We start from the raw sequence: 21455 nt of genomic DNA, 5'->3' as shown, positions 1-21455 counted from the left end.
TGATAATGACAATACTGGTGATTATGATGGTATTCAGCAGCCTTCATCATGATGATTCCTTGACCCTAAGATCTTTCATCTTTATGAGGTTAAGGGTTGGCAGGAGCCATGTCTAGGCCATAAATGCTGAACATGGCATCTTTTGATTCCAGGGAGATAAAAAGAAGGGTAGCTGGCATACACTGAATTGTGTCCGCTCTCCCTCACAACTGATTTGTTGAAGCCTTAACCCTCAATGTGGCTCTATTTGGAGATGGGTCCTTGGGGCCTTTAGGGAGGTAATTAAGGTTAAATGAAGTCATAAGAGTGGTGCCCTGATCCAGTAGGATTCATGTCCTTATAAGAGGAAGAGACACAAGGAGTGTATGCACAGAGGGAGGCCATGCAAGAAGGTGGCCATTGGCAAGCCAGGAGCAGAGGCTTCACCAGAAATGGACTATGAGTTTGGACTTCCAGTCTCCAGAACTGTGAGAGAATTTCTGTTGTTTAAGCCACCTAGTGCGTGGCATCTTAGAAGACTAACATAGTAGCTTGAGTCTTAAAAGTAAAAAACATCGACTTCTTTTTGGTTTTTAAGTCCTCTGTTTCACAACTATTGGGTCTGGGGCAACCTGGATCCCACCTGCATTCTATGTCTTTCTCCCTGAGTAGAAGTTTGGAATGAAAGCAGGAGCTGTGTTTTCAGTCCCTCTGATGGTTAATTTTGTGTGTCAACTTGACTGGGCCATGGGACACCCAGACATTCAGTCAGGCATTATTCTGGGTGTGTTTGTGAAGGTGTTTCTGAATGAGATGAACATCTGACTCGTAAACTGAGTAAAGCAGATTGTCCTCCCCATTGGATGAGGTGGGCCTCATCCAATAAGCTGAAGATTTGAATTAAATGAAAGGGCTGAGTAAGAGGGACCAGCTGCCCGCCTGGCTGCTGAGCTGAGACCCTGGTCTTCTCCTGCCTTGATCTGGAGCTCACACCAGCAGCTCTCCTGGATCCAACTTGAAGACTTTGTCTTCGGCTCCATGATCATGCAAGCCAGCTCCCTATTTTCTCTCTCTCTGTGTATGTGTGTCTCCTATGGGTTCTATTTCTTTGGAGAACCCTAATACGGTCCCCCTTTTTGCAGGTGGAAAAACTGAAATCAGATACAGGCTGTTCACAGAGAAGAGCAATGTTGCTCTTGACAGTTCGGAACTTCCCTGCTCCCTGTAGAGATTTTTAAAAATTAGCCTCAAAAGCCAGGTGATTTGGACCCAACTAGGATCCAGCATTTCGTTCTTGTAAAAAGAGTGAAGTAGGGACTTCCCTGGTGGTCCTTTGATTAAGAATCTGCCTTCCAATGCAGAGGATGTTGGTTTGATCCATGGTTGGGGAACTAAGATCCCACATGCCATGGGGCTTAGAACTAAACCCAATATGCCACAACTAGAGAGAAGTCTGCCTGCCACAATGAAAGATCCCACATGTGGCAACTAGGACCCGATGCAGCCAAGAATAAATAAATAATAATAAAGAAAAGATGGAGTTTACTTTGCCGAGGGGAGACCAGAGCCTGGAGGAAGACTTGTACCTTCCAGGCACCCATGCTGCTAGGGGATGCTCGAGGTTCCAGGAGGAAACTGTATTTTATAATAGGTTTATCTAGATTTAGGCACTTGCCACATGGATTTAACTCTGGTGATGGGTGATTGCCTGCCTGAAGACCTCTTGCATTTGATTGCTGGGCTCCCTGCTTGTGTCCCAGCCCTGCAGGTGCTGAAAGGGCGGGGGCGCTGATGGCCACAGAATCGCAGTCGCACTGGTTCCCCTCTGAGGGCTGACTGCTGCACAAAGGTGGAGGCACACAGCCCAGGCGGCCCTGCTCCCAGGCGAGTCCCCTCCTAAACCCACCGTGGAGGAGGGTCTGGGTGGCCTTGTTTCAAGCAGGGAACAGCAGCATTTTCCTGACGGTTCTGATTCCTCCCCTGCTCCCTGCCTGCCAGCTGGCTGACGTCAGAAGTGGGAGCTTTCAACGCATCCAACTCCCATGGTGTTGCCTTTGATCCTGGCTAAGCTCAGCTTCCTGGGTGGGAGCCGGTGGTGGGGACAGCCCTTTAGGCCCTCACCTGCCAGTCACAGGAAAATGAGATGGAGGGGACAGGAGGCAGTGGGCACTTAGAGCTGGGGGTCAAGGGCTGACAGGTGACCTGCAGAGAACACTGAGCTCAGGGGATGAAGGAAAACTCACCTCCTTCACAAACGGGCAAGCTGGTCAGAGGCCAGTGGACGCCTGCCCTCACCCACCTAAGGCTCTGTTACTGACCCTGTGACCACCTCCTGCAGCTGCCAGTCCTATTAAAAGCACCAAACGAGCAGCACTGCAGGAAAGATAAGGCGGTCAGGTCAGTGTCTCCCCTCAGGCCTTGGTGTTCTGCATACAGTTGATGCTTCACTTTCAGAAGGACTGCTGGGTTCTCTTGTTTTCCAGAAATTTCACAGAACGCTATGGGTATCACAGAGATCCAGGCTTTCTCAACCATACCCTGGCGGTGTGTTAAAAGAGCTGGAAAACAGCTCTCGCCATCGACATCATAAATCCACTTTAGAAAACTATCTCAGGAAAAATAACCATGTCATTTCATGGCCTTTGCACAGTCTGCTCAGAGCTGTTGTTTACACTAGCAAAAAGTCGGAAAGAACTAGAAGGGCCAGCACACCAGCAGGAAGGATTATGTGGCTGCTAAGAGGAGAACTTGGAACCTCGACCATCACCTTGTTTGGAATAAGGGTCTTTGCAGGTGTGATTAAGATCTCAAGACGAGAGCACCTGGATTAGGGTGCTTCCTAAATCCAGCAACATTAAGCGAGATGGAAAAGGATAAGACATAGAAACACAGAATGGGGTAAGGCAGGGGTGGGAGACATTTGGCCACAAGCGCAGGGACACCAGGAACCCCCAGAGGCTGGAGGACACAGGAAGATCCTCCCCAGGGCCTCTGGAGAGAGACGCCTTGACTGCGGACTTCCAGCCTCCAGAGCTATGAGATAGTAAGCTTCTATGGTCTGAAGCCCCCCAGGTTCTGGTCATTTGCTTCAGCAACCCCAGGAGACAAATGTGTATAGTGGAGAAGCAGTAATGCTGAAAACTGAATAGATAATATTAAGAACATAGCAAGGACTAGATACACGTTTATGACAAACAATATGCTCGCGTATGGAGGAGAAGGTAGAGAAGATGTTGCTTTCATGCTTTTTTTTTTTTTTTAGTAAGGTTGTTTGAATGAACACATTTCATGTCTTACAAATATAATGAGTAACGTGGCCTGTTCACAACGCTGAAAATACAGGTCTGGTCACCCTGTGTGGCAGGACAGCCACCCCAGGACCAAGCTGCTTTTCACTCTGGAATCTTGACCCCAGCATACCACCTCACAGATCCACCACTAAAATCTGAGTGTCCACCCACACCTGCTTCCCTGAGACAGAGTAACCCCCTCTCAGGCCACAATCCCCTGCCTGTGTCTTTACCAAATACTCTCTCACAAACCCCATCACCTCCCCACTCTCCAGCCCCACCTTCCACAAGCCCGAAGAAAAAGGTGAGGCAAACAGCCTGTCATTTCTTGACCTAGTCCTGATTAAACAGCCCCAAGAAAGTGTTAACTTGCATTTGCCTATGTAACAAGACACAGATCCCTCAGGGACCATTAGTCTTACTTAATCCAACTAAATGTGCCTATATGCAAAGTCCATGTCTATTTAACCTATTTCATGCACCTATTTCAAATATTTTAAATGTATTTTATCAAAAAGACTTAACCATCCTATAATAATTAATATTTTGTAGTACTTTAAATACTCCATTCCCTGTATCATTTAACACCTTCCATGGAGGAGGAAATGGCAACCCACTCCAGTATTCTTGCCTGGAGAATCCCATGGATAGGGGAGCCTGGCAGGCTACAGTCCATGGGGTCTCAAAGAGCTGGACATGACTTAGCAACTACACAGATATAGAAAACAAACTAATGATTATCAAAGGAGAAGTGTGATGGGACAAATCATGTGTATGGGATTAAGAGATTAAAAACTCCTATTTATAAAACAGCAGCAAGTTTATATTGTATCAGATAAAGAATTATAGCCATTATTGTATAATAACATTTGGTAGAGTATAATCTGTAAAATACTGAATCACTGTGCTGTACACCTGAAACTAGGATAATATTGTAAACCTACTGTAATTAAAAAAAAAAACAAAAACACCTTCCAGTCTTTTTAGTAGATTTTTGCTCATGTGACACAAAAGTATCATAAAGAAAATAAGGCAGAAAAATTTTATCCCCATGTTTAAGGTAAGAAAATAGAGACCTATTCCCCTTATATGTGGAAACTAAGAAGAAATGGCACAAATAAACTGACTTTCAAAACAGGAAGAGACTTAGAAAGCAAACTTATGGTTGCTGAGGGGGAAGGGACAGTTCGGAACTTTGGGGAGGTCATGTACACCCTGTTGTATTTAAAATGGATAACCAATAAAGACTTACTGTATAGCACATGGAACCCTGCTCAATGTTACATGCCAGCCTGGATGGGAGGGGGGTTTGGGCGAGAACAGATACATGTATATGTACGGCTGAATCCCTTCACTGTTCACCTGAAACTTCCACAACATTGTTAATCAGCTATATACCTCAATACAAAATATTTTTGGCATTAAAAAAAAAACAACAAAATAGAGACCTAAAGATTAAACGACTTTTGCAAAGTTACAGAGCAATTCAGCAGCAGAGCCAGCATCTCTTTATAGGGAGAGATTGCTTAGCTTTTCTGCCATCAATCAACGTTGATGCTACTGTTAAAGTGACTTTTCTCTAAAAGGATTTCTGCAAAAATCCTTTGGTTTTCCAACCAAGTCTCCAAATATTACCTGATGCTTGTCAGTCCCCATCTCAGAGGGTAGAAAAGGTATGTGAAAAGTTTCAGAGGTGCTTGAAAAAGAGGAGCTTGGCAACAGTGTGAAATGAGAGCTCGGGGTCAGTATTAAAATTAGAAGTGGGTCATAAAACCCAGCCCTGCCAGGTCGCCTGGGGAGGGACAGCGGCTCTGGTGGCCCCCACCCCTCTTCTACGTCAGCCTTTCTGCCAGGCTACCCACCCGCCCACTGACTGCAAGGCCCTTCTGCCGGCCTGCAGTTCAGCCAGCTAATATTCTCCTGAACAAACCTCGTCTGCAGCCACTTTTTCACAGGTTCTCAAGTACTGGGGTTACCAAGAGGGCTGGATGTTTGAAAGAAAAAACAGAAAAGAAAAAAAACCCCACCATTACAGTGGTTATCTCAGAGGCATGGGCTCACAAGTCCCAAATTTGCTTTTATACAACTTTTTAAATTTATAAAATATATCAATCAGTTCGGTTCAGTTCAGTCACTCAGTCGTGTCCGACTCTTTGTGACCTCATGAATTGCAGCACGCCAGGCCTCCCTGTCCATCACCAACTCCCGGAGTTCACCCAAACTCACGTGCATCAAGTCGGTGATGCCATCCAGCCATCTCATCCTCTGTCGTCCCCTTCTCCTCCCGCCCCTAATCCGTCCCAGTATCAGGGTCTTTTCCAATGAGTCAACTCTTCGCATGAGGTGGCCAAAGTACTGGAGTTTCAGCCTCAGCATCAGTCCTTCCAATGAACACCTAGGACGGGTCTCCTTTAGGATGGACTGGTTGGATCTCCTTGCAGTCCAAGGGACTCTCAAGAGTCTTCTCCAACACCACAGTTCAAAAGCATCCATTCTTCAGCGCTCAGTTTTCTTCACAGTCCAACTCTCACATCCATACATGACCGTTGCTTTTTAAAAAAAATTGTTTTTCTTTTAATCTGTTTTTATCAGGTGGCCTGGAGGCTGGCCAAAAAACCTGGATCCCACTTTAACCCTGGAGGAATGGCACACATAGGGGTTTCAGTAGGGCCCCGTGTCCATTGCTTTTTTCGAGTTTAGGTGATTTACTGCCGGGAGCGTGTGAGGAATCCCGCCCGTGACAAGGTCATGAGGAAGGAAGCTGACATACGCAAGGCGTGCTCAGACTTCAGGGGCCCCTCTGGAAATTCCTAAGCATGTACCCCAACAAAAATCTGCCGGTTTTTGTGCTCTGCTTTTCCACTCTTCTGACATTCTCTGGAAAAAGTCAATTCAGGGCTTTAGTCTTCTGCATTTGAAAGAGTGTTTCAATACAAAAACCCCTCCGATGGCTTTCTAGCCTGCCTGCAGGACTCGTACAGCTGCGCGTGTGATTGTTTGAGGCCTCCTGACCACAGGAGGCACGGGAAGCTTAAAACATCCTAGGAACGTAGGGGCTTCCGAGGAGCCAAAATCTTTAGAATAGGACTGATTAAAGCTTTCATTTGTTGAGTCAATGCTTGCTGAATTTTCATATCCTTTATTTTTAGATATAGTTGGTATATAGAAAAACTAGTAGTAGACCTTGTATTAGCAACATTAGATCTTTGAGTTAAGTACCTTCTTTGTTATAACCCACTGCGCCTTTGTTCTATAGAGATGTAACTTTAGCGCTTTAAGGAGATGTAGATTAAAGAAAAACACTTCAGGGGAAACAAAATTCACATTCATTAAGGAAGAGAGCCAAAAAGTTAACAAGCCTCTTGGCCAGAAGATAATGTAAATCACCTGAGACCTTTTGTATACAAAATGATATACAGAAAGAGTCTGGGTTGCGAATGCTACATAATTTTGTGTTACCCATTGATCTCCATGTTTTATCAAAAGTATAAAAGGCCTTCTGAACAATAAAGGATGGGACCAGTTTCTCGGACTAGTCTCTCGGCCTGGTTTCTTGGGAATCTGGCTCCCCCCCGTGTCTCTCTCTCTCTTCTCTCTCTTTCCCTCCCTCTGCTCTTTACTTTATTCAGGCTGAATTTTCACCTGGGGCGCGGAGGCCCGCCAAGTCTACTTACTTGCCCTGGCTGTTAAGACCCGCGCGAAAGGGAGCCTAAGGTGAGGCACCCTTAGATATTCAAGCGAGCGCCTGTGGCCCAACGTAGATGGTGCAAATTCCTTGTCTGGAATTTTATTGGTCTTCCGCGTAAACCAAGCTATTCAGCCTCTTCCTCCACTTAATCTTCCTACTACACTACAGTTTCTTAATCTAATCTTCTATCAATCAATAAACAAGTCTTTCCACACCAACGCCGTCCACCCTTCGAATTCCCTGGATCCACAGGGGCTGGACCCCGTTAATCTACCATGTTGTTAATTTCAGGTATACAACAAAGTGAATCAGCTATACACATAGCCGGTTTTTAAGGTTTTTTTTCCCATATAGGCCATTACAGAGCACTGAGTAGATTTCCCTGTGCTGCACAGTAGGCCCTATCTATTTTTTAAAATATGGAATGCTTCACGAATTCGTGTCATCCTTGCACAGAGGTCATGCTAATCTTCTCTGTATCGTTCCAATTTTAGCATACGTGCTCCCGAAGCAAGTACCATGTCTGTTGCTCTTAATTCAGCTCCTTGTCATCCAAGAACCAAGATTTCCAGAGGCAGAGAAGCAATCGCCTCATTAACAATTGCTATGTCAAGTTCCAAAGCACTGGGCTGGCAGGTGGTGAAGGCAGCCTAGGGAGGGAAGCTTGCCTGAGCAGAGAACACGAGAGAATGACAACCCACAGCCGCTCCTGGGTGCAGACACAGCGGCCCACCAGCCCGGGGCCGCCCCAGCCAGGGAGCAGAGGGGAGAGGTGGACAGACGCCCTCTCTGCAGTTCACATCAGGCCTCTCTCTGCCATTTCCCGTGGCTGGCTAAGTGGTTGGCAGAGGCAGTGCCACCCCAGACTTAGAAGTGGAGCGTCTGGGAGCGTGAAAGGCTGTCTCTCAGCTTCCCTGTGGCTGGGAAGGTACCAGGCAGGCTGGACAGAGGGCTGCGTTTGCCAGGAAGTGGCAGCAGAGGTGTGACGCCCATCTGGTCCTCTCAGACTCGGGCTCAGAAGAGGGTGGAGCAGCTCCACGGCATTACAGGGAAAGCTGTGGGGCTTGTACTGCGAGCCCATCACAGAAGGGAGGTCGGGGCAGCTGAACAGAGTGAGGCAGCTCTGCAAGAGCGGACGCGGACAAACACCCAAGACCGGGTTTAAAAGCATGGCGCACATGTGCAGCACGCCATCATCTGTGAGAAAGAGCTGAGCATCAGAAGTTACATGCGAGGATCCAGGTGGCAACAGTGGTGGGCAGGGGGCGAGGGGTGCGGAGCAGGAGGTAAAGACACTCTTTCACAGACACCCTCTGTGCCTTCTCAGTTTGACACAGAAAACATCGTTTTTAAGACCATGAACACATGAGCAAACATATCCATGGTGTCACCTGCACAAAGCCATGAAATACGCCCTCAGCCCCTCTAGAAGTAGCACCGTGTCCTCCCCCTGCTGCCCACCCCACCCGTGACAGCCCACACAGCCCAGCTGCTCCTTACCTCACCATCTCCCCAGTTGCCCCTCAGCCCCGAGAACCCAGCTGTTTCTCAGAACCAGTGGAAGCGACCCACTTGCTGGGGCTGGGGTGGCACACGCGAGGACGGCAAGCTCCAGTGGCTGGTTCTTGGGTACATGAGGGGCACCGTGAGCAGTGAGGGATGTGGATTGTGGAGGGGACTCCTGTCTTGGGCAAGCTGTAGCCTGGGGGTCACTTCACCCTGGGGTCTCCCATTTCCTTAACAAAGAAGGGGTTGCAATGGGGGAGTCTTTCTAGATCACACACCGGCAGGCCCACCTCATGGCCACTTCTCCTGACCCTTGTGTACTGGGTGCTCTGAGCGCAGGCCCACAGAAACACGACGCGAGCTCTCTGTACAAGCTGAAACATTCTGGGAGCCCCACAAAACAAGTGGAAAAAACAGGTAGTAACAGATTTTATTTAGTTCAATATATGCAGATTATCATTTCAATATGCCATCAATATAAAAATTATCGAGTCTCTATTCCTTTTAGCTATGTGTTTGCAATCAGTGTATATTTTATATTTACACAACATCTTGATTTGGCCCAGCCACACTTCAAGGGTTGAAAGGTGGCTGAAGCTAGTGGGGGCCTCCCTGGTCAGCACCGGTGCTGGAGTGACCAGGTGGCTCGCCCTTCGCTTCAGATGTCATCAGGCTCTGTGCTGAGGCCAGCCGGAGCAGCAGCTGCATTCCCAGATAAGGCCCAGCCACTCGAGCAGCGGGTCCAGCTCCTTGCCAGACGAGGAGGGCAGCTGGGGCTGGATGCCAGACAAGACTGCAGAGCAGCAGGCGAACAGGAAGCCAAGATGCCCGAGGCCTGGAGCAGGGTCACACAGGCTTTGGGGCGACAGATGTCAGGGTTTCCACAAAACAACCGCCCTCCCCCACACCGAAGCAGAAGCTGTTGTCACGTCAGTTACATCCACTCATTCTCTGACATGCCTCTGAACACCTAACCCCGGCCCTCAGCCAGGCAGTGAGGACACAGCCACCTCTCATGGGGCTCCTACCCAGAGCAGGAAGCTGCTAACACTGCCCTGGAGGCTCATTTACTCACCCAACTCACCCAGAAATTCCTGTGAGAGAATCACCTTAGAAATGAAGTTAAATTACTGCCCAACAGCCACACCCCAACGGGTGGGAGGGCAGCCTCCCCCAACTTCAACATTGCAGTCACACACCCCAGCTTCAAAGAGGCCCCAGAATCCCAGTCGCAAGGCATGGGGCCACCACTGCAGAAAGCATATGCAACGGGCCAGGAGAAGATTCCCAGGGGCAACCCACCAGGCAAGAGGGGAGCTGGGCCTCCAGGGGATCAGCAGGCACAGAAGGCAGAAGGGCCGGCCAGCAGCTGGGTCAGGCCCCATGTGAGGTGGGGGTGCTGGCCAAAACCAGTGCCCACGGTCCCTACACTCCGTAAGAACTGGGGTTTTACCCTCAGGCCAGGGGAAGCCGCTAAAGAGTTCTATCTGTGGCATGAACAGGACCAGGTTTTAAAAATCACTGTAAAGGAGAAATCCCCAAGCCTGATCGGCTTCCTTTCTCTCAGCATGTTTTACGACACCCTAGGACTTAACCTCCCAGGGCCTGAAGTTTACTCACTCCATCATTTTATGAAAGCGATGCCGCTGACCCGGAGCTCCTGAGGGTCTTAATGCGAAGCTGATAAGCCCCTGGTTTTCCTGGCCTGCTAGGCGCCTCCACCCCCCAGCCCCACAGCAATGGCCTCCACGTCCCCACACAGAGACAGGGAGGATTCTTGCAGCCACTGAGAGAAAGCACTGAAACATTTCAGCTGCACAATCGCAGGGCCCTACTGTCTCCCGCCCCCAGACGAGGAGTAACATCGTTCACTGCCTCCCAAGCCTCCCCTCTGCCCAGCCCCCTCCACACATCCTTCCAGCTCCCCTGATTATCCGCTCCATTTTCAGTGCATCAGCTTTGGAGGCTGGCCTACTTTCCAAGGACAGAGGAGCAGAAACACTTGGGGGTTATACGAACAGCAGAACATAACTGGAACAGGACACAGAAAGGGGGGAGCCAGCAACAGGGCGTGCCAGGGATGCAGCAAAGCTGGTGAAGGAACCAGCGAGGCAGAGCACACTCCATCACCTTGAGGGCGGCGGGGGGCAGCAGGCGGGAGAGGGCAGAGACACCTCCCCACACAGCCCCGCTTGGCCACTGACGGCTGGAACACTAAGCTTAGCCCAGGAGGCAGCTGCCAGATCCCCTTACCCAGTTAGAAGAGGACCTGAGGCTCAGGAAGCCACGCTCAGTATGAGCAGAGGGCAGCCCATGGCACATCTCGGGGCTGGGCAAGGAGTGGGGAGTGATAAGCCAGACTAGATTATGGAGCCTGTCCCGGGAACCACCTTCAGAGCTAAGTGTTCCATGCAAGTGAAAGGCCAAGGTCCCCCAACCAGGACCTTGCTCTGAATTTCCAGCTGCGTGAACCTCTGGCCTGAAAGACCAACCCCTGCCTCTGCAGGAAGACGGATCGTGTTAAGGAATGCCAAGGAGGAAGCACTCCCTTCCCACAACCCCTCCTCTGCAGGGGCCTCTGCAGGGCTGTGCATCTTGTCTCTACAACACCTGCCAGGCCCGCCAGAGCGGGGCACAAAGGGGAAGGTGTTGAGGCAGCCTGACACGGTGCCCCTGGAATTAGGCTGGCTGCGCTGGCAGGGCTCATCCAGCTGCAGGAAACAGGCTGCCAAGGATGAGCGACTCTGCTCCTCCGGCAGGCTTCAGGTGCAGGGGGTTGAAGCGAGCAGGGAAGACCACTCAGTGCTGGATGGGAAGCCGGCAGAGAGGAGGAGACACAGCCTCGCGGATCCGCTGGAAGATCTGAGCCAGCTTGTAGAGGAAGGGCAGGGAGCGCGGAGACGCTGCAGGGAGAGGCCAGTCAGTGCCCGCCCTACCCCTCCTGCCCCCCACTCGGCCACTCCTCCCCCCAAAACTCTCCCACCTGGGGAATGACCATGCCACTGCCCCTCCTCCCCTCCCAACAGGAGAGAACTTCCCTTTCTCCAAAATATAATCTCTGGGTTGTATTTTCTCTATGTGGATGACAGAAAACCAGTTTGCTGAGAAAAAGATCCAAATTTATTATGTTTTAATCTAACTTTTTAATACTAAAAAATTGGTAATGATGGCTGCCTATATGTAAATGAATTTGGGAAGACTTTTCACTACATTCCTCTTTGTACCTTTTAAGTTTGAAGCCAAGCCAAAATAGTACCTCTTTTTATCATAAGTTAATTATATTAACAATAAAAGTAAAAATAGCCTCTTTTGAATGAGAGCTGAGCTGGCTTTGGTTTTTCTTTATTTGAATTACTGATTTTTTAATAGACTTTCTTCCTTCTTAAAAAGAAATATGTTACTTTTAAGAAAGCTATTCCAGTCCACCTTCTTCATGTCCTCCTGGGAAGGTTCTAATTGCAGCCCAGCCCTGGGCTCTCACCAACCTGCATGGACTGTCCTGAGTGCTCCTGGAACAGCCCTTTGCCATCCCCACTCAGAAGACCAGGGTTCTGAGACTGAAGGACTCCTAAGAACCACAAAAATCTTTCTAATTTTTACTAAGTCTCTGGAATAAAGTAAAAGGTCAGAGGGTGGACAGGACCGAACACAAACTCCTCAGCTTTCCAAAGGGCTAACCAGTGACTCTCTCCTCAAGCAAACGGAGCTGTTCAGAGGGATCTCCTGCTCGGTACCAGCCATGGGGTCAAAGGCACAAGCTGAGCTGTGCAGAAACAGCCCCCAGACAAGAAAAAGGGAAGTGGGGACGCAGCAGGATTTGGGGATAAAGGAAGAACAGCAGACAGAATGTCTGCGTGACCCTGGAGCAGTCACTTCTCTCTGGGTCCTAGGTTTCCCAACCGAAAAAGAAAACCAAAGTGAAGGGATTGAAATGAAGGGTTTCCAGTTCTCCTTTCAGTTTTGAAAGTTATACAACCCTAAGTCTAAATTCATGAGAAGAGGTTAGGTTATAACTCACACAAAGCCACACACAGAAAAGTTCATGAGTGAGCTCCTAACCTCTGGCCCAGCGCTCACAAGGTCTGAGGAATTCACCCTCGGGAAAGAGCACAGTAGAAAACAGCAAGAAATCATCAAAATGTTCAGAGGTATCACCTCATACTGGTCAGAATGGCCACCATCAAAAGTGAAAGTGAAGTCACTCAGTCGTGTCCAACTCTTTGCGACCCCATTGACTGTAGCCTGCCAGGCTCCTCTGTCCATGGGATTTTCCAGGCAAGAATACTGGAGCGGGCTGGGCTGCCATTTCCTTCTCCAGGGGATCTTTCCAACCCAGGGATCAAACCAGGGTCTCCTGCACTGTAGACAGACGCTTTTACCATCTGAGCCACCAGGGAAGTCCCCCGCCAAAAAAAAAGTCTACGAGCAATAAATGTTGAAGAGGGTGTGGAGAAAAGGGAGCCCTCCCACACTGTTGGTGGGAATGCAAATTGGTGCAGCCATTATAGAGAAGAGTATCAAGGTTCCTTAAAACTAAATACAGCTAGCATATGACCCAGCAACCCCACTACTGGGCATATATCCAGAAATAAACATAATTCAAAATACACATGTACCCCAATGTTCACAGCAGCACTGTTTACAACAGCCAGGACATGGAAGCAACCTAGAGATCCTTTGAGAGAGAAATGGACAAAGATGCAGTACACACACAGTGGAATATTATTCAGTCATAAAAGGGACAAATGAAATTTGTAGAGACATGGATGAACCGAGCGGATGTCACAGAGTGAAGTTAAGTCAGAAAGAGAAAAACAAGTGTCGTATATTAACACATATATTGTCCAATCTAGAGAAGTGGTATAGATGACCTTATTTGCAAAGCAGAAATAGAGACACAGACATAGGAAACAAATGCATGGGTGCCACGGTGGAAGGCGGGAGGGAGTTGGGAGAATGGGATTGGCATACATATACTATCAATACTACGTGCAAAATCAAAGCTGACGGGGACACGCTGTGCAGCACGGGGAGCTCTACTCGGCGCTGCAGCGGCCTGAATGGGAGGGGGGCCAAAGGGAGGGGGTATATACACACACAGCTGACTCAATGTGCTGTGCATCAGCAGCTAACACAACACTGGAAAGCAACTACGCTGCAATAAAGATTAATTACACAAAGAAATAACAAGGAATCACTGAACTGTTCAAAAACAGGGCACTATAAAATCAATTATGGAAGTTACTGAAAGCTGGAATATTATTTAGTCGTGTGAAGTTTTAAAACCATTTTTTTTTTTTTGGTGGGGGGAGGGCCACAATTCATGGCTTACAGAATCTTATTTCCTTGACCAGGAATCGAACCCAGGCCTTCAGCAGTGAAAGCATGGGGTCCTAACAACTAGATTGCCTGGAAATTCCCTAAAGTCATGTTTTAAAGAATACTTATAGGGGGATGAGGAACTGGAAGAAGGCTGTCAAAAAGTCCTTTTAGTTATAAGATAAATAAGTATTAGGGATGTAATGTACAACATGATGAATATAATTAACACTGCTGTATGTTACATACAAAAGTTAAGAAAGTCCTAAGAGTTTCTCATCACAAGGAAAAAAATTTTTTTTCTATTTAAAAAATTTTTTATCTACATGAGAGGATAAATGTTCACTGTACATACTGTGGGAATCATTTCATGATGTATGTAAGTCAAATCATTATGCTCTGCAACTTAAACTTATACAGTGATGAACGTCAATTATATCTCAATAAAACTAGAAGGAAAAAAAAGAATATTTAACAACAAGCAAAACTGCATCTACATCCAGAAAAAGACTAACGATTACAGCAGCTGACTGAAGGGTGATTTGTTTTCTCCTTTATACTTTTCTCTATTTTCCATATCCTCTAAAATATATTTTTCCTGTTGTAATTGTATTTCTACAATATAATATGTTTTAATTTAATGTAACTTTTTAACACATTATGATGAAGCTTTCTTTTTCCTTTTTTAATTCTGAGGGGACTGCTTGGTGGTCCAGGGGTTGAGAATCTGCCTGCTAGTGTCTGATCTCTGGTCTGGGAAGACCGCACGTGCTGCAAGGCAGCTAAGCCCATACACTGCATCTACTGGAGCCCGAATGCTCCACAGCCTGGGTGTGGCACCACAACTGCTGAACAGCCCCTGCTTGCCACAACTAGAGAAAGTCTGCGTGCAGCAATGGAAGACCCAGCACAGCCAAAAACAAAATAAACAAACCCTGAGGCTCTACTCAGAGTTCACCCCAGACGTCCAGAGTCGACAAGGCAGAGGGGACTTTCTCCAGGACTGGTCTCTCCTTCAAGGTGGGCTGGCTCCAGTTTAGGTCCAGCAACAAAACCCCCAGGAGGGCTCCCAGGCCCAGCCCTGGTCAATCGCCCTGTCCTGGGAGGGTGGGTGGGGAGGCAGGTGTCCTCACTCACCTGGATCAAACCTCAACACCAGGAGGCAAAGGAGCAAGGCGGCCAGCAGGCTCTTACTGAAGGGCAGAGAAAAGAAGTGGCTGACTGCAGAGTCCCAGAGCTGGCGCAGCAACGTCAGCAGAGACAGGAACTTGTGGGAGGAGGAGCCTGGTGGGGAGACAGAGTAGAACTTCAGTAAAGAAGCAGCTTCCCAACTCTGAGCTTTGAGCCTAAGTCGAGCGAAGACTGGTTTCCTCATGCAGTCCACAAAATGGTTGAAAGGGAGCTCCCAGGCGTCCAGAGATGCCTTCAGCACTGATTATATCAGAACACCAGCTCCATCCAAGAGGACTGTAACGACACCAGACACCACTGCCACAGGAGAGGGCTCTGACATCACCAGACTTCAGCTCCACAGGAGAGGGCTCTGATGTCACCAGATACCAGCTCCAGAGGAGAGGGCTCTGACATCACCAGACGCCAGCTCCAGAGGAGAGGGCTCCGACGTCACCAGACACCAGCTCCACAGGAGAGGACTCTGAAGTCACCAGATACCAGCTCCACAGGAGAGGACTCTGATGTCACCAGATACCAGCTCCAGAGGAGAGGGCTCTGATGTCACCAGACACCAGCTCCACATGAGAGGACTCTGATGTCACCAGATACCAGCTCCAGAGAAGAGGGCTCTGACATCACCAGATGCCAGCTCCACAGGTGAGGGCTCTGATGTCACCAGACACCAGTCCCACAGGAGAGGACTCCGACATCACCAGACACCAGCTCCAGAGGAGAGGGCTCCGACGTCACCAGACGCCAGCTCCACAGGAGAGGACTCTGAAGTCACCAGACACCAGCTCCACAGGAGAGGACTCTGATGTCACCAGATACCAGCTCCAGAGGAGAGGGCTCTGACATCACCAGACACCTGCTCCACAGGAGAGGACTCTGATGTCACCAGACACCAGCTCCACATGAGAGGACTCTGATGTCACCAGATACCAGCTCCAGAGAAGAGGGCTCTGACATCACCAGACGCCAGCTCCACAGGTGAGGGCTCTGATGTCACCAGACACCAGTCCCACAGGAGAGGACTCCGACATCACCAGACACCAGCTCTATCCGAGAGGACTGTGACATCACCAGACACCACCTCTGTAGGAGAGGATTCTGACATCACCAGACACCAGCTCCACGGGAGAGGGCTCTGACATCACCAGACACTAGCCTCATGGGAGAGAACTGTGATGTCACCAGACACTTGCTCCACAGGAGAGAACTCTGATGTCACCAGACACCAGCTCCACAGGAGAGGGCTCTGACGTCACCAGTCACCACCTCAGTAGAAAAGGACTCTTGACATCACCACACCAGCTCTGTAGGACAGGACTTCAACAGAAATGTCAACTTAGCTGGGGAACCTGGTACATCTGGTGTTTCTTTAACAGCTTCACAGTATTCTTCATATTCTGGCCTAAGATATACCCACAGTTACATAGCAATAATTCCTGATGATCAATAAAGGCAGAAAACAAAGGGCACCTCACAGGCACAGTGAAGAATCCCATCTTGGACTGAGCACAAACATGAACGACACCGCCAAGCCCTGAAGGCACCCTGGACTCGCCATCCGAGTGCCTCCTCCCCAGGCACTGGACAGGCAGAGGGTCGGTGGAGTTACATGGCGTCCCTGAAGCCAACAACCTCCTGCAAAGACGGGACCCTGCCTCAGCAGGTCCCTGCTCTCAAGCACACGAAGAAAACACCTCAGAGGCAGGATCAGTCTCCTGAGGGCTGAAGGTCCTCCGTGTATGCCTATTCTATGTGTCACGAACAGAGAAAACAAAGATCAGGGGGTTAAAAACTACCAGGAGGAAAACTGCAACTCAGCATCAGGAAGAACCTCCCCACACAACCCTCCACAGCTGAAAGGCACTGCTTCAGGAGACGGTGAAGTAACATCCCGGCCAGGCCAGCACAGTGGCGGCAGGTCTACTGACAGGAGCCCACGGAGGAGATGACTTTCAGGAGGCAAAAGTAAGGCTCTGAGACCTGCACCACCTGCCTCCCAAAGCCAACTGCAGAGGGGCTGGGCTTTCGAAGCACCTCAACAGATTTCTTATCCCGCAATCTGGAAGTTACTCATACAAAGCATTGTTCCCAAGGCCCAGGAAAGTCATGATGGACCCCACATCCAGGAGGAAGCCCTCAGCTTCTGCACAGAGGGCTGCAGAAGGACAATGTCCCACCTTCCTGGTTTAGTGTCTGCGTCTCCTCAGAGCCAGAGTGCACATGTGTCTGCTGCTGCCTCGCTGCACTAACAGCCTGAAGCGCGTCCAGCCGCTGTTTCTCGCTGAAGGCTGCAGAGCCCACCACCAGCTCTTCAGCCTCTGACAGGAGGCCCAGAGGAAGTAGCACTCGCTGCAGGTGAAGTTCTGCTAAGGATCTATACTCTGGAAGGCCCTGGTTGTCAGGGTCTTGAAGCCAAGCACGGACTCCATCCAGCACGGCTCCAGGCTCTTGCATTTTGCTGTATAAAAGAACGCTGCAGCCCCAAACAATCCAATCCCAGAAAAAGAGCGGTCAATGCTTCATGGTTTGTTAACTTCTCATAACCACTAAACTCCTCCTACCCAGCCCCTCCTTTGTGCCCTCAAGTCCTTCCCTAAGGGACACTGACACGGTAAGAATCAGGAGTTCTTAGAAGCAGCAAGCAACTCTCAGCTCTGGCACCCCCCACTTCTGTCACCCCACTTCATGTCTCCCATCCCTTCCTCTTTTCCCTATCCCACTCCTAAATTCCTTCTTCTTCATCTTTTCATGCATATGTTTTGAGTCTGGAGGGCGCCAGGGGGACGGGGGGGTGGGGGGACAGGGGAAGAATTAGGTTTAAAGGGAAATGGTATGGAAAGAAAAAGAGGACATATGAGAACTGAAGGGGTGTGCTGTGCTTAGTCGCTCAGCCATGTCGGACTCTGTGTGACCTCATGGACTGTAGCCCGCCAGGCCCCTCTGTCCATGGGGATTCTCCAAGCAAGAACACTGGAGTGGGTTGCCATGCCCTCCTCCAGGGGATCTTCCCAACCCAGGGATCAAACCCAGGTCTCGCGCATTGCAGGCAGATTCTTTACTGTCTGAGCCACCAGGTGAGCCGAAGGATACTGGAGTGAGTAGCCTATCCCTTCTCCAGCGGATCTTCCCGACCCAGGGGAAAACCCTCTTGCTCCTGCGCTCAGTGGGGAAGCAGTAAGGACCTAAGGACCTACCACAGTTCCAGGACTTTGGGGGGCAGCCTCTCAGGAGCCTGGTAATATTGAAGAACCCAGGACAGGACTTCCCGCCACCGATCCATTTCTGCCAGGGCCTGGATGCCCACAACACACAGAGAGCATTTCACCTCCAAGGAGCTGTCAGCAAAAAAGCCAATTTGAGTTCAGAAGTGGTTCCCCCGCACTGCCATTCCCACCTTTAGCCTGGGACTGTTCTTTACCAGCTCCCAAGTCAGTAACCATTACCTCTCACCTCCCCCCATCCCCAGTATTCAAGAGGGCCTCACAATTATGACCCGTCTCATGAGCCCCAGTAAGAGAAAACTGCCCTTTGCCCAGGAGCTAAACGTTTCTATAAATCTAAAGGCCAATCAGCTGCTGACCAGCACATGTCTCTGTATCCAAGTAAAGTCAGGGTTAACCAACAGGAAGCGTTCATTTACTCCCAAGGGGAAAAGAACAGCTGCAGTACAGATGTGGGTGGAAAGAGGACCAGCCTTAAGAGTTCGCTTAGTGAAGAAAGGGCAGAGGCAGGCTCCGCCAGAGCGCAGCTTCAGAATCACACCCTCAGCCTTTATAGCACCCAGTCTTCACCGACCCCCAAACACTCAGCGAAGGCTCCCCAGTTCATCCTTCTCTGGGGCCAGCTTTGACCAGTCTACCCACGCCCTCCCTAGTGTGACCTAATCCAATGAGCAACGCAGGACCAAGATTTCAATTCTTTCATCCAGTCCTACAAGAGGACCGGAACACGACTCCTGCTCTGAACCCCAACCCGAGGAGTGAGGGGGACTACTTCGGGGAGGGGTGGAAGGAGAGGACTTCTGCCTCCAGCTTACTGCAGTAATTTAACACATCAATTCTATCTTCCCATTAGACCACTCTACCCTGGTATAGGGAGAAAGAATTGATCGTGGGGTCCCACTAAACCCCGTTCACGTCTCGACGGTTTCCTCCCCGGAGAACCAGCACAAGGTGAGTCCCTGCCTCGCGGAAAAGCATCGCGAGGGAAACAAGAAACAAGGATCACACAAGCAACCAGATTGCAGGAGTGCTGGCGTCTGGAGGCCTCCCACTGTCCCCGGAGGCGAACCGAGCCCCTGACGTACGCGCCCGCCGGCTCCTCCGCCAGGCCCTGCCAGGCGCGTTCGCAGGTGCGCAGCGCCGCGCCGAAGTCCAGGTGCACCACCAGGAGGTCGGCCGCCTCCTCCAGCAGAAGCGCGGCCGCCGACGGGGCCGGGACGGCACGCACCGGCTCGCTGCTCCGCAGAGCGCCCCCGAGCGCCCTCAGCGGGGCTGCGGAGGTCGCGGGGTCACTCTTCATGAGTGCGCGCCAGGACGCAGCCCTCTAGGGGCGCGGGGTGTGCGGTGCAGTCTGGGGAGGAGGAAGGGGTGGTCCTCACAGGCTGCTCTGGCGCGGGACAGCCTGGCACCCTCGGACTTGTGCAGCACTGAGTCCCTGGGCACCCGGTCCCACGACAAGGACTGGGACCCCGGCTGGAGTATGGCAGCCCGTGGTCTCCTCAGGTGCAGGGCCGCCGCCGCGGGTTCGGGGACACAGAGGCCGACATCTTGCCTGCGCGCGCAGGCCCGGCCGACGCTCGGCGCCCGGAGGCGCAGGGCATTCTGGGAGGTGTAGTTCCGCTCCTGGAGCTGTCGTCCTCCTGGGCAGGCGAGGGACTTCGGACTACAAGCCCCGGCAGGCCGCGCCCCGGAAGTTGTTGCGGCGAGAGGAAGCTCGCCGACGGAAGGCGTGGACCGGGGTACGAGTGGAGGCGTGAGCCTCCGGCACCTGCGCCCCAGGTCTCCGGGATGCAGCCCCGTCAGCTGGCAGTAAAGGCAGTCCGTGTGCCGCCTCCGCCGGGCCCCCGTCGAGCTCACGGTCAGTCCACAGTGGGACTCCGAACCTCTTGCCAAATAGAGATCTCGTGAAAAACAGCCGTACGGTGTGTAATGCAGTTTGCAATAAAGCCCTGGCACAGAGCACGTATTCCTTACGTTATGGCTGTAATAGTAATTATTAAGTGGTTGTACGCAGACACAAGTTACGTTTATTACTGTGCTTCACTCAGGGTTTTCGGGGCTTCTTAAGTTTGTACGAAACCCTAGGTTTCCCAGTTCCTACCCTGAGGGCTCCTGAAGCGACTCCTCTTTGATTACACGAGTCAGGCCAGGCGCAAAGTCAGCACCCGATCGCGCCAGCGTCCCCTTCTCTGGTCACCAGCCTGGGCCCTCATCTCTACATAAAGTCCTCCCTGAAGGCTGAGGCAGAAGCATCAGATCCGTCAGACTCTGCGGATGAGGAGTATGGAGCCATAACCATATAAGGCCATAAAGCCAGGCCTTCACTCACTCCGCATATACCTAGCACCCTGTAAGTGCCAGGCCGCCTCCTAAAGGCTGAAGATACCACGTGAACACAGGAGACAAATATCTGCCTCTGTGGAGCTTCCATATAGTGAAAGGAAGCAAAATTAAAAATAAGTAGTATGTCAGATGGTGATAAATACTAAGGACAAACAAACAAAATAGAGAGGAGAACTTGAGAGTGACAACGCTGATGACACCTAACTTTGTTTTCTAATGGTAAATCCGGGGCTGGAGAAGAGCAGAGAGAACCTGGCCCTGTGCTCAGACTGGCCTCTGTTGGTGGGTTCACTGCCCTTGGGACCAACATGTACTTAGTGTCTGCCCTAAATCCCTCTTCATCTCCAGGCAGTATTTGTTCCCACGTAGCAAAATCCAGAGGCAAGCAGGTTTCTGGGAGGTGTGGATCGGTTCAAGGCTGAAGTTACCAGGATGTGTTATCAGTTATGCCTGGGGTCTCACAGCAGATAATGAAGATCAGTAGAAATAACATAATTATTGGACTTAAAACAACCAAACAAAAAAAAAACCTGTTTCTCAGAGCTGGTTTTAGACGTCATTCCTGTAAAATCAGGGAAGCAGTAGTAGAATCAGGGAAGCAGTAGTAGAATCAGGGAAGCAGTAGTAGCATCAGGAAACAGATGTGATCAGGCCTGGGCGAGTTGGGACTAGCACAGTCAAGCCTTGGCCTCAGGAGTGCCTCCTGGAAAAGGTCCTTTTCTTAATCCCTAAGGAGAAGGCTCTTGCTATGCCCAGGCCTCTCCAGGAGACGGCAGCACAGCCTTAAAAGAAGCTGACCTGCCAGCAGGTAGGTCTGTGGCTGCCAGAATGAGGTCAAGATATTTAAGGAAGTGGAAGCTTGCAAAAAATAATATAAAAATAGGATTGTGTTCTATTTCTGTGTTTCATCCGATCTTTGTGCAG

At 50.3% G+C, this 21455-nt stretch overlaps 1 protein-coding gene and 1 non-coding gene across 3 annotated transcripts; both read right to left on the bottom strand.

The window, feature by feature from the left end:
* Positions 1 to 7370: 7370 nt before the first annotated feature.
* On the bottom strand, positions 7371 to 7475 carry LOC128049085 (U6 spliceosomal RNA). Its single transcript, XR_008199457.1, has one exon. It is a non-coding gene; the product is annotated as a U6 spliceosomal RNA (small nuclear RNA).
* Positions 7476 to 8876: 1401 nt separating this feature from the next.
* PEX26 (peroxisomal biogenesis factor 26) lies at positions 8877 to 19762 on the bottom strand. Of its 2 annotated transcripts, XM_052639597.1 has the most exons (6): positions 19274 to 19762; positions 18162 to 18302; positions 17145 to 17440; positions 14920 to 15066; positions 13080 to 13138; positions 8877 to 11366 (listed from the first exon to the last, which is right to left on the bottom strand). In XM_052639597.1, the coding sequence occupies exons 1-6, from the start codon at positions 19486 to 19488 to the stop codon at positions 11226 to 11228; spliced, it is 999 nt and encodes a 332-aa protein (XP_052495557.1). In that variant the 5' UTR covers positions 19489 to 19762; the 3' UTR covers positions 8877 to 11225. The 2 variants fall into 2 exon arrangements, with proteins under 2 accessions (XP_052495557.1, XP_052495558.1); XM_052639598.1 differs by lacking the exon at positions 13080 to 13138.
* Between the last annotated feature and the right edge of the window lie 1693 nt (positions 19763 to 21455).

Source organism: Budorcas taxicolor, chromosome 5 (assembly GCF_023091745.1).
Source record: "Budorcas taxicolor isolate Tak-1 chromosome 5, Takin1.1, whole genome shotgun sequence".
NCBI lineage: Eukaryota > Metazoa > Chordata > Mammalia > Artiodactyla > Bovidae > Budorcas > Budorcas taxicolor.
The sequence above is the reverse complement of the archived record's forward strand: the minus strand, read 5'-3'. Positions and strand labels throughout refer to the sequence as shown.

Coding starts and splice junctions, on each gene's coding strand:
- PEX26 (XM_052639597.1), bottom strand. CDS start 19,488: ATGAAGAGTGACCCCGCGACCTCCGCAGCCCCGCTGAGGGCGCTCGGG. Junction 18,303..19,273: donor GCGGAGGAGCCGGCGGGCGC/GTACGTCAGGGG, acceptor TTTTGCTGACAG/CTCCTTGGAGGTGAAATGCT. Junction 17,441..18,161: donor CCCAAAGTCCTGGAACTGTG/GTAGGTCCTTAG, acceptor TTGGGGCTGCAG/CGTTCTTTTATACAGCAAAA.